General features: G+C 26.3%; 1 protein-coding gene across 1 annotated transcript in view; it reads left to right on the top strand.

Annotated features, from left to right (window-relative positions):
- The first annotated feature begins 241 nt into the window (after positions 1–241).
- LOC112685899 (rho GTPase-activating protein 20-like) overlaps positions 242–12,883 on the top strand; it is a 232,048-nt gene continuing 219,406 nt past the window's right edge. Inside the window, exon 1 of the mRNA XM_025557944.1 lies at positions 242–794. Within this exon, the coding sequence (XP_025413729.1) occupies positions 534–794 (261 nt within the window). The 5' untranslated portion in view covers positions 242–533. The remainder of the gene's footprint in view (positions 795–12,883) is intronic.

The raw sequence follows: 12,883 nt of genomic DNA, 5'->3' as shown, positions 1-12,883 counted from the left end.
GTATGTCGATCTGGCGGATAAAAACAAATTTTGATTTTACTGAAATTACAATTTTTTCTCCAAATGATTGATTTTAATATGAATATTGCTTACTGGTATTAACCGTAACAAATTTGAGCGCGTCACCAAGTTACATGTACCGGTGTCGAGCAGGAGAACGACGGCGGCGGTAAGATGGCTAGCGGTTGGCGGCAAGTCATGTGCTGATAACGGACAGCCGGCAGTCGTCTCTCGTTCGCCGCGCGTGTTGATCGTCGCTCCTTCGTCGTCGTTGTCGTTTGCGTGTGAGCGTGCACGCGTTTCGTGCCAAGATCGGTTCGCAATCGCGACATTATTATATATATATATTTTTTTTTTTTCGTTTTTTTACATACGTGTGTGCCGTGTTCCGTCGACGTTTGGTTTGGTTTTCCCCCATGTTCACGTGCAACTTGTGTTTTCTTGTGCGACGTTTGTAATTCAATTTTTCTTTCCATTGCATTCGATCCGTCGATCTCGTCCGGACGGGAACGAGTGCCTCCACCGCCGCGGCCATGGAGGACTCGTGTTCCGTAGATAACCTGGCGCAGCAGGTCGAAGCGCTGCAGTTCCGAAAGCAGTCGAAGAAAATTGGCCGCAAACTGTCCCGGCGGCTCTCACTCATCACCAAAGTGCCGAACATATTCAACGTAAAGTTTGCGGGAGCCGAGGGTCTGACTTCGCAGAAAACCGTCGGTGTCGTCCCCTCTGGAGACAATGGTGCCGTCCACACGCACGAGATCACTGTCATTGCACCGGATAAAACTCAACGATTTGTAAGTACCGCACATCGCTTGTTTCGTTTATTTGACGTAACAAACGATGCAAATGTTTAATGCGCCGCTATAAGTTTGCATCGAGTGCCGTAGTACAAAACCGATAATATATAAAATATAAAATATTTATATATTAAATAATAATAATAAAATCAATGCCTAAAAATAGTAGTATAATCATATAAAATTTTTGTAGAGTGAGAAAAACTGTATCCAGTTTTTAATAACATAAGGTTTGTTCTATACGAGACGTTTGTGTGATTGTAATTTGTAGTGTTAAATCATTGACTATCAGAATTTTAAAAAATGTTAATTTTAAGTATTAATTTGTTAACAGTTAATATTCTTAGTATCACTCTTGGTTTCACAGAGCGTTTATATATATATATAATTTTAACAAACAAATTTCAAATAATTGGAATGTATTTTTAAGTAATAAAATAATAAAATGATGATTTAAAAAAAATTGTTGGTCATTATATTCAATACATTTTTATCTTGGACTCCTGTATTATATTTATTTTATGATTGTAGTTGTTACGAAATATAATGTATGTATTTGTGTATTTCTTTACATTTTTATGTTGTGTAAGGTAACTGTTGATAATTTTCGATTATTAGCAATATTAGCATTCGCTAGCTGTAATCATTTCTGTAATTTTGAAGTTAATGACTTCTAACTATATAATTGAGTAAATAAATAAATAAATTATTAATTTATAAATATAAATTTTAAATAAATTACTAGTACCTACAAATCATAATAATATTATTAGAATATTAATAATTACTAGTAAGTTGTATTTATTCATTATTAATTTTTTTATAAATCGCAATAATCTAATAGTTGTGATCACCTAATATTTTAAATAAAATATAGACTTAAACTTAGTATATTTATAATATTACAGAGCAAAAAAAACGAGAAGAAAAATAAGTAACCCCCTGTCATAAACATAAAACCACGAACAATTAGTGATTTTTTTTCAAAATAGTTAACTTTACAAACTTAAAGCTTAAAAAATTGAAATCACATTAAATTACTAGTTGAGCATGTTACTTTGAAACAGTAACTGTGAAAGTGAATTAATCTTCTCCTTTAATTGCGATTGATGAAATTATTTTTTCTATTATTAAGCAAACATACGAGCTTTAGACCTTAGGTATTCTGTGTCATATAAAAAGTTTTGAGTTTATATTTTTCTTGGAAGTACTAGACACAATCTTTAGTTTAATATTAAAAATTAGTTCATGTTTACAACCATCCAATATAAATTTGTTGACAGCAATGCAACTTGTTGAAGTTTTGAAAAGTAACTAGACATAGAATAATTTCTACCAAAATAGATAGTTAAAGTCATACATCATAATATACTCATATTTAAGACCAAAAAAGATGAAATGAGAAAAATATATTATACTACTTTATACAATATGATAATATGATTATTGCTTTGAATTTTAGGTTTGTTCTGGAAACAATTGACCTAATAAAAAGTGTCTATGTTATAAAATCTTCAAATTAGCAATGAAAATATTAATTTGTTAAAGGACGCATTTGATGTAGACAGTAATGCACTAAAAACCACTGCATTTTTCAAACTTGTTAATTAGGCGATATAAATGTCGCCCAGTGAAAATATTTTGTAACCTAGTTGACAGGATTCTGAAATATCAGACGAAATTATATGAAGTGTACGTGAAATATCACCATAATAGTGTTCTTAATGTAAGGAAATTATTTAGGAAACAAAAAAATATTGCAAGGATTTATTGTAAATTCTTTTAAAAATGCACTGCTAAAAACAGAAATTTATCTGCTAATACATACTGTTGATGAACCAAATTATTAATATGTAAATATTAAAAAATTGATTAAATGGTTTTCAGAACCTTGTTGAGGAAAAGAAACTATTTATTTTAATTTTTTCAAAATACTAAAAACATTTGTTGCCATTTCTGTAACTAGTTGTGCGTAACTATAAAGATACGATTTACGATCATTGGTGCAACTAGGGTTTATTTTTTGGGGGGGGCTTTTTAGTGAAAAGACAACACAGACCCGTGGTGGCTACCCCCCACACCACCATTTAATACATTTAAATACAGACAAAATTTATCAATATTAAATATTATAGGTTCCATTTACATTTCAGCAAAGCTAGCCCTCATCCTCCCCCTCTCAAACAAATCTACCGTAGTTCACAAATTAATAATACATATATACAAATCAAACTATAAAATTTTAATTGAATTTTAATATAAATTTTCTGTCTTTAGTACAGTATACTTCTAAAATATCTTCATTATATATCGAGTTAACGACATCTCTCTCAATATTCAGAATAGCCAAATTTGTAAAACGATCTTTTTTTTTTTGATACACTTCATAGAAGAAAATGATCTTTCGTACGTAGCTGAGCTTATGGGAATACTGATTGCTACTTGTAAAAACTTATATATAGATTGGGATAAATTTGGTTTTCGATCACTTTACTAATATCATTGATATCAAAATAACGTTTGATAGTTTCCATGCAGTTTCTTGCTACAGTCATTTCTGATTTTAAAGCATGAATTTCTATTATTAAAACATCCTAAAAAAAAATTAACTATTAAAATAAATTCATTTAGAAAAAAATATTATTCAAAAATATAATATTAACCTTGTAATGATTAATAAAATATAAACTTCTAACAAAATCCATTTTAATAAAACAATCAACTGAGCTTGTCATGAGTAAACTCTCTTTGGAAGATCTTTACTTAAGGTTAGTAAATAGTGCTTCAATATTTTTCATCTGGGAGGGCTATTGAAATATTTAGGGGGCTAAGCCCCCCCCCAACCACCCTAGTTGCGCCTATGTACTCAATGGCACAAAAACGTTTAGATAACCTCTTATTAATGTTTATAAAATAAGAATAAGTATACAACATCAATGTAGATGAAGCCATTGAACAATTTAAAACTGTAACTCCTAAAGAAAGAAGAATGAAATTATGAATTATATTTTGTCGTAATTTTTATAACTAAAGAATAATATAACTATAAAAATTTACTTTATATATTAATCCCCCCCCCCCCCTTTTAAATATGCCCTTGTACTAATTCGAAATTGGCTTGACCCATTCTGCCGAGTGTCAGTTGTTTATTATTATTACAATATTATAAATGTAATATTAAAGCATAACATTTAATATTTGTCTCTCATTACCTCTAAGATATATTCAATGAGAAGATTGGAATATTTTCATAGTATTTTCATAACTATTTTTAAATCTGGAGTTATTCCTGAAAATGAGATTTGTAAGTCCGAAGCCGCGTTCAGTTGATTTCGTAACTTATTCTTTGTCTTTGTATGCGCCGAAATGCTACAAACTATGCACCTCATATCGGGAAATGTGTCAATTCCAGTTCTATGTTGAGTTCTATGGTCATAGTCCAATCATATCATAGTCCAAATTAAAATATTGCTAATTAATTTATATTTTCTTAAATTTCTCACGGAACCCTTCGCGCAAGCTCACGGAACCCTTAGGTTCCGCGGAACACCAGTTGGGAAACACTGATGTAGACAGTAACAAATACGTACATTGCACATAAGGTGTCTATATTATAAGATAGTGTCTATCCTCAATCATAATTTAATATTTATACTATTTATAGTTATTCCATTCTGTTTACATTTATTCTAAATAATAGTCGATATCACTATCACTTTAATTTTAGAGCTATGGGTAATAATCGCTCGGGATCATCTATAATTAGACACAGCGTCAATTAAATTAACCCATGGTGTACATTATCTACCATTTTTTCTTATCGTAATACCTAAATATTATTTTTCCGAAATTTTTTCTACTTGTTCAAATAAATCAAGAAAATAAATTTCATGTAATATTATAATAAGTATTGTATATTCAATATTATATTTTAGTGACCAATGCCATTAAGCGTCCACCCGGACTTTTGGCGACTCAAATTAAAGAGGATGCATACTTATACTTACCATAAATAAGAAGGGGGACTCTTTTCCCCTTCGTCCCCCTCCACTTTAAACACTAGATCTATGGATTGAGGACCGTTATTCTGGTGTACCTATGGATTCTGATATAATATTGTAGGACCTCGCAAAACCTAGAAACAGCACTGCTTGCATAGGTGTACTAGAGTTTTGGTTATTTTTGATATATTTGCTTTGTACAGGAATAGCTTTGTACATTACAATTTTTTTATTATATCCACATATTAATTACAATTTTAAATTAGCTTAACACACAAAGTAATATGTAAATGTGATCCGATTTTAAATCGGTATACGATTTGGTATCTTTTTTAATACAACTAAAATAATATATGAACGATAAATCTATTATTTGAAATATATTGATACTGCTATAACAAAAAATAACTTTTTTTTTCCGATTTTGGTTAATGATATCTTTATTTATTTTATGCAATAATTCCTTTAATACTAAATACGGTTTTATCTAGTTAAACGAGACTGAGTGCAAACCATGATTACGCGACAGATGAGAAGATTCTTACATATCCATTTACTATAGACTTTTTCAATACACATCTTGAGTAACCGTTATGTATTATAGTCATGTATAGATTCAGTGAATCCTCTGTTTACGTGTGCCTCTTAATTGTGGACACTTCTGAATTCCCCGAAAAAATCCACGAGCTGGATAGGTTTTGTAGGGTATGATAGTTTTAAATAAGGTATTTAAATAATTAAGTATATTAAAAAAAAAAAACTTATTTATTATACTTAAATTTGTTAAAGAAGATCGTAGTCAAAAATAACAAATAGGTTTTAATGTTCACAACAATTATTATAAGTCTAATAATTAATAACTTTAATGATAAGTTATACATACATTTAATTATCATAGTATTTAATACGTATAGTTATTTATTTATTAAAGTATGTAAATAGCTATATTTATTGTAGAAATGAAAAATGAAAAAAAAAATCTTTTTGTTTGCAATTTTCTTTTATTATAATTTCGAATAGGTACTTATTTGAATAGAAAATAATAAAATATTGCTAATAACACAGAATATAATAAATTACTATATTCACGTTTTAAATTAAAATTTTAATGTTGCCAAGTTAATAATATGAAGTAGGTATTTGTATACATATAAAATAAAATAATATTTCTATATCTTTTTATGTTTAAATTTTTTATTAAATAATACATAAAAAATGTATTTGCTTTGTAATATTTGACATAATATAAATAATTATAATTTTAAACATCTTAGATACTTTTTTTAGTTCCATTTTGAATACAGAATAAATGAAAATACATTTTTTAACATTCTATGTTTATGGTTTTTAATTAATTAATGTTTCACGTACTATTTGAATTATTATTATGGTATTATGATGAAAATGGTAACTTCTGCCTATTGGTATATAATTTTTGATTAGTAAATAAATACATTTATTTGTAATACTATAGAACAATTTTTATTTGTGAAAAACCTTTTTCTATTTTTTAATATTTTACTATTATTATTAAGTAAACGTTGTATATATGCTGGTTCTTATATATTCCTATTGAATTCACAAAACATTGATCATTATGCGGCATTTAAGTTTGCTTTCTCTCTCCAAAAAAATATATAACATAGAGACTAATTAGAAACTTAAGATCTTTAAAAACACTATTACATATGATGCAAATGTTTTTAATTTACATTTTAAATTACCTAATAAATAAACGAATATACATTTTATATATAAAATATAACTTGAGATGTCAGTTATGAACTAATTATATAATTTTTTATAATTATTTATATAAAATTATGAGTAAATGTCTTAAAAAGTATACATATAAATTAAAAATTTGAAATTTATTTCATTCATATGTATTTGCTTATTTAAGCTTATAGTTTTAATTTTTTTCTAATAAACGATTTTAATTGAATATAATTTACTTTTACAATTATTTTAAACAGAAATAGTTAAAAATTAATTATACCTACAGTAATTGACAAATATCTTTGTTGAAAATATGTCTTTTTATTGATAACAGTATTATAGTTTTATAAAATGTGTAATTTTAATTTCTAGCTTTCTACCTATGTATCTATAAAGCAGTTTTTTAAGTTTAATTTTTTGCTGGATAATGTTATAAAAATTCCTTCAGAAATTATTCATGACTACAAATATTATAATCGTTATGATTTTGTCGAAAGATGTTGTGGTTAAAAACAAAATAAAATCCTATTATATACTTTTCTTTTGTTCTGTCATGACTCATCACCGGGTGTCTGTGATCATCGAGGTGATAATGCTTCTTTTTGAATGGTTACTAACGCTAAATCACTGTGCTAGAAAAAGTTTTATTTTTATCTAGTGTTTTCATGCAAATTTGCAACGAAAACAAATCGCCCACTATTTATGTCCTTATCCAAAATGTATAGATGGTAAAACAAAAAATTAAAATAAATATTGTATTGTGAGTACATCAAAACGTAAAGTAGTAAATGTAGGAGTTAGCCGTTATATTTGCGAGTTGGTGGATTTCAATGATCGACAATTGAGCGTGGGTATTATCTATGCCATTTCTTCGAGTAGTAGTCGTCTTCTGTTGAATAAATTAAGTGTACTTTTTAGTATAAAATATAATTTGATAATATTAATATTATAATGTAATCAAATTAATTTTAGCAAATCATGAATTTCATCATTTTAAATGAGAAAAAGAATTATTTTATGTTAAGTTAAGATAATAGAACATATGAGATAAAATATTGGAATTATAAATATCATTTATTAGCATATATTTGTAAGTTTTTGTAAAGGTTTCGTGGTATAGTTTTTAATTTAAGATTTTTCATTGGTTTTCATCATGAATTAATTTCCTGATTTTCGACAGTACGTTTTTCTACCGAATCTGACTCCATTACAGTTTTTACCTGTAAATATATTAAATACTTAAATCGATTGAATATTAATTTGTTATCGATCAAAGGTGCACATTAATATTATATAATACAATTTATTATTGTTATTATATTCATAATTGATGAAAGCGTTCACTTTTATTATAATTTAACGTTAAATACTAATAAAAATGTCAAAAATGTTATATAGTTTATAAATATATAATTTATATAAAAGCACACAAATATTGGAAAATTGTCATTCTATCTAATCATATTAATACTTAATAGTGTTGATAATCATTAGTTGTTCTTTTGTCAAATAACCCTTATATCCTTATATTAATTACCGGATTCAACTTTTACTATATCAAGTATTGATTAATCTTAGTTTGTCACTGTTTTGCATAAAATTTTTTGCTACTTATCCAAACCTACTTATTGTCTACATTGTATATATTGTAGTACTGAATATATAAATTAATAAAATAAAATATTGAAAAATTAACACGCTAGAAGTTAACAAATGTTTCAAATTGAGTAGTAAGTTAGTAAAATTTTATTTATTTATCATCAAATCATGTTCTGCTATGCTAATTTTTCATTTTAAATATTCAATGTTTTGAAGATAATATATTGAATTTTATCACATAATCGACATATGCATGTAAAAACCCATTTCTAAAGTTGTTGTTCTTTTTTTATATCTTTGCGGCAAACATTAAAAATGAAAAGAGAATTTTAAAGTACTCGAACACCTATTGTTATGTTTTTAAGTGTTTTAGCTTAATAAAGTGAACAATGATGTGTTGATTTTTATAAACTTCTGAAGAGGGAAACAATAGTCTGAGGACCTATAATGGTTATAATCCATCAATGGTAATCTAGGCCGAATGCCTATGCGCATAAAAGAGGATTGACGGATAAACTGGTCAGATTATTTTTATATTTTTATTCCTATAGTAATAACTAGAGTTCGGATTTGAAGTCAATATAATCAATAAAAAATGCATTTCAAATGAAAAAATACGAAAAAAAGCATTTAAAAATATTACTACAAAATTAAATAATCACCGTACTTACAATTTTCCCGTACAAAATTTTAAATAAATTACTATATTTTTGAATTGATGATATTTTTCTAATATTTGCGGACTTTGGAAAATTATAATTAGATCTATACATTTATAATTTTTATTATTCTGTGGTCTACTTAGTAATTTTTTATTTCATTTTTTATATTAGTTATTATTCATTACTGTTTTCACAGGCTCATATTCAAATTTAAGTAAAATCAAAATTATTGTTGGTACCTAATTAAAAATTTTGATTAAACGTTTTGGACTTATTTAGAGGGGTAAAACTAATATTTTGTTGATTAAAATTTATCGACCATTTTATCAATATTTAATTTATAAAGTATAACTGTGAATTATTGAATAAATTATTTGTTATAATTAGGATTTGGCTTTGAATTCTTTTTTTTTAATAATAATAAGAAAAATAATTTTTATAATAAAATGTGTTTCATTTAATATCTAATTTGATGGATGTATATTTTTTTGTCTATTTTTAACTTTTTTCCTTTAATTATAAATACCTATTTTTTTTGTGTTTGATTTTCAATTGATCTAATAGTCTTATAAACAGCTTAGGTATTATCGGTAAAAATTGATTAGAGCTTGTGAAGACGATGCATTGTTTATGCTATGCTTAAAATTATTAGTAATCTTAATTTAAATAATTATTTATGTATGAATTATACCTCAATAACTTTAGTGAATGTAGAAAAATAATTTTCTATGTACAAAACTATTTTAAGCCTAAACCGTTAATGTTATACTAAAGATAGCTTGTTTAAGATTTTTTTGTAATACCAACTAGTTAGTCTATTTAATTCTGTAGTAATTTTTTTAATTGTTTTTTTCTATCAATTAAATGCCTTTTTTGGCTTTTTTCACATTGTAAATGCTCTTTTTATTGATTTTATTGCCTTCAGATCGAACCCTAGTTATAATGGTTTGTAAATACCTTAAGGAGCTTGCAATATGCATAGTAAACGAACACCAGTACATGTAACACAAATTTAATTTTCTTGTGAACCGTGGTGCTCATCAAATAAACTTGTGATGTCCCTCAAATGGGTTTGTTATGCTCTAAGGGCACCGTGGTGCAAATGTTGGTAACCGTTGTTATACACTATAATAAGATAGAAACATGTAAAATAATTTTAGTGGAACATAAATATGATATAAACCCAATAGTTCTACTATGTACGTCTTTTATACTTTGTAGATACGTATAAATTGTTACTATGGCTTATAACTTTAATTGATATTTTCAGCAGATTAGACAACTAGGTACATAGTTGTTAGTTATTATACAAAGTGTTTCTTTAATTTAGTACATTTAAGAAACATTCTCTAAATTTTAATAATTCATATAAATTATAAAGTCTTATTTTTATTTTGAGATCTATATTTTAGATACGAGTTACATTCGTAAGTGAATTTCGTTTTTTAGAGATTATATAATTCATAGAAATTGGCATATCGTTTGCTAAGGCCCAGACAATTTATCTGCATTTACAAGAATAATAGAATAAACAGAATACTTCTTTACCAAGGTTTACTGTGTTGTTTTTAAAATAATTCTTCAATAAATATGTATAGTGTACAAATAATGATATGATTATAGTGTGTAGTCACCATAATAAAATTTATTCTAATTAAGAATAATCAACATTAAACGAAATATTCATCAAATTTAAATAATGATATTATTATTTTTATAAATGAATACATTTTGATTGTGTTAGAGATAATATATTTTAAATGTTAATTATATTCGACAAATATATTCATAAAGTGAATTGAGATAGTTTAAGTAGTATTGATAAACAAGTCTATTCGATTTTTGATTTTCTTTACGAGAACATAATTTTGGATTTTATCGAACTTAAATTTTTATAATAAACTTACTTTTAAATATTCACACTTCAACCATAAATACGTATAGTATTGTGCGTTACGCTTTCTGCAACTAGTTTCTCTAGTAAACGTTCACAGTACTAAATAAAAAAATGTAACTAGTACCCATTAAAATTTATAATCATTCCTAGTAGGCATAGATAGTATAAAAATCATCAGCTGAAAGTAAAACTATCAACTTAAACATCCGGGGATTGTTCATTGAAAATAAATAGTTCTTACAAACTGCCAGAAAGTCGAAAAGCAAGGTCAGTAAAAACTGACAGTGTTAATAATTAACGTATAACTAAATAGATTTAAATACAATAGTCAAATATTTATATAATTTACCTAAATGTCAATTTTTTCATAAATTATTGAACACATACTCGATTATTATATAAGTAATAATTTATATGTATATATTAGTTTATTATTTTTAATAACAATTTTAAAATAGGATGAAACTTATTTGTGAACTGTATTTGTAGAATATTGTTTATCACTCTTATTGATTATTTTTATTTATTTCTTTGTTCTTTACGTTTCCTAAATTCAAAGACAATTAGTTATTTTTAATCAACCCGTAGGCAATCGTGTATATTAGTATTGATTAGGGTTAATTTTAATGTGTTGATACTACGTTGTTGTTTGTTAGTGGATGGCTTTGTGATTAAAAATTTGTGTGGTCATCCAGATTTTAGAGACATCAGACATTCATCTTCGATTGGTAACAACGGCTAACTACTGTGGTCTGTGACACAAAATTATGTTCCATGTTTAAATATTTGACGAGTAGGTAAGTATTTTGAGTATTTACCGGGTAAATACCCTAGGGATTTTCGCCTATTCAAAATTATTTAAATATTACTTTGATATTACTATAAAATACTTATTGTTGTTTTTGTTACTTTATCTGAAGGATGTTATGATTTTATATTTTTGAAGCTAATGTTAAAATTATAAAATTTTATATTGAAGTTTTACTTAGAATTTATGCTGGTTAGGTTAGGTTAGTTATTAAAAAATGTCTACATTTACACATAAAAATAGTTTAATTTTTAATTATATCACATACCTACTTAGTAAAAATTATATTTCATTAAAGTTCTTATTTTTAGTTAAAATTATATAGATTTTTAAATTTACATTGAAAACTAAAAATAAGGAACTTGGATAACTTTGCCAAACGTCCCTAGGGAATATTATGAAATAACTACTAGTATCCCATATGCGCACGTATATAATAAAATCGACATTAATCAAATTAATTTTTAATCACTAAAAGTTATTGTATGTCATCCTCATTAAAATTATAAGGTTTCTCATAAATTTATTGCTTACTGCTATCAAGCGATTTTTAGAATTTATAAGTGCAAAACTCCTAGATCGATTACGGCACTATGGTTAGGTGAAATACAGGGTTATGACTAACATAGCTGTATTAGTAGACCCGGCTCAAGTGTTTAAACAAACATAGGCGAAATTTAGTTTTTGCCACCCCTAACGTGTAAATTTTTTATCAAATATTTTTTTTTTATACATAAAAATTGTCCAGGAAAAATGCCACCCTAGGCGTGGGCCTATGTCATCTACCCCTTGAGCCAGGCTTGTGTATTAGTGTTTTAAACTAGAAACTGATGTATCGTTGCCCTCGAAAAATCGATCCTGGATGAAAAAGTTCGGGTGGATCAGTTAAAGTGATTTATATAACAGTACGATAAAATGTATTATTTAGGTAAATTGAATATTTAATGTTCCAATTTATTTATTAGCAATTATTCTGGTCAAAATCGTGTTTACATGTTAAAAAAATACATTATGATAAAGTCTATAAAATACACACTTGAAAAAACATAATAATATACTTGTGTTACTTCAATGTTTATGTATTTGTCGTTGTTATATATGGTACATTACCTAAAATATATATGTAATATTATCTTATTATAAACTTGAATATTTAATGCTTAAACATTTAAAATATGATTGTAACTTTTTGGAAAGATATACTCGTATATATATATATATATATATATAGATATGTTCATCCATTTCAAATTATAAATTGAACATATCATAATCATACACATAATCAGTTAGTTATTGGCCCCGGTGATTGAATATAAATTAATACAAAATATATTATATATGTATATATATATATACTATGGAAATTGCCTCAGGTCGATCATTCATCTCAATTCACT

Source organism: Sipha flava, unplaced genomic scaffold (genome assembly GCF_003268045.1).
Source record: "Sipha flava isolate LNK unplaced genomic scaffold, YSA_version1 298_pilon_pilon, whole genome shotgun sequence".
Lineage (NCBI taxonomy): Eukaryota > Metazoa > Arthropoda > Insecta > Hemiptera > Aphididae > Sipha > Sipha flava.
Note: the sequence above shows the minus strand (reverse complement) of the source record. Positions and strands in the feature narration are given on the sequence as shown.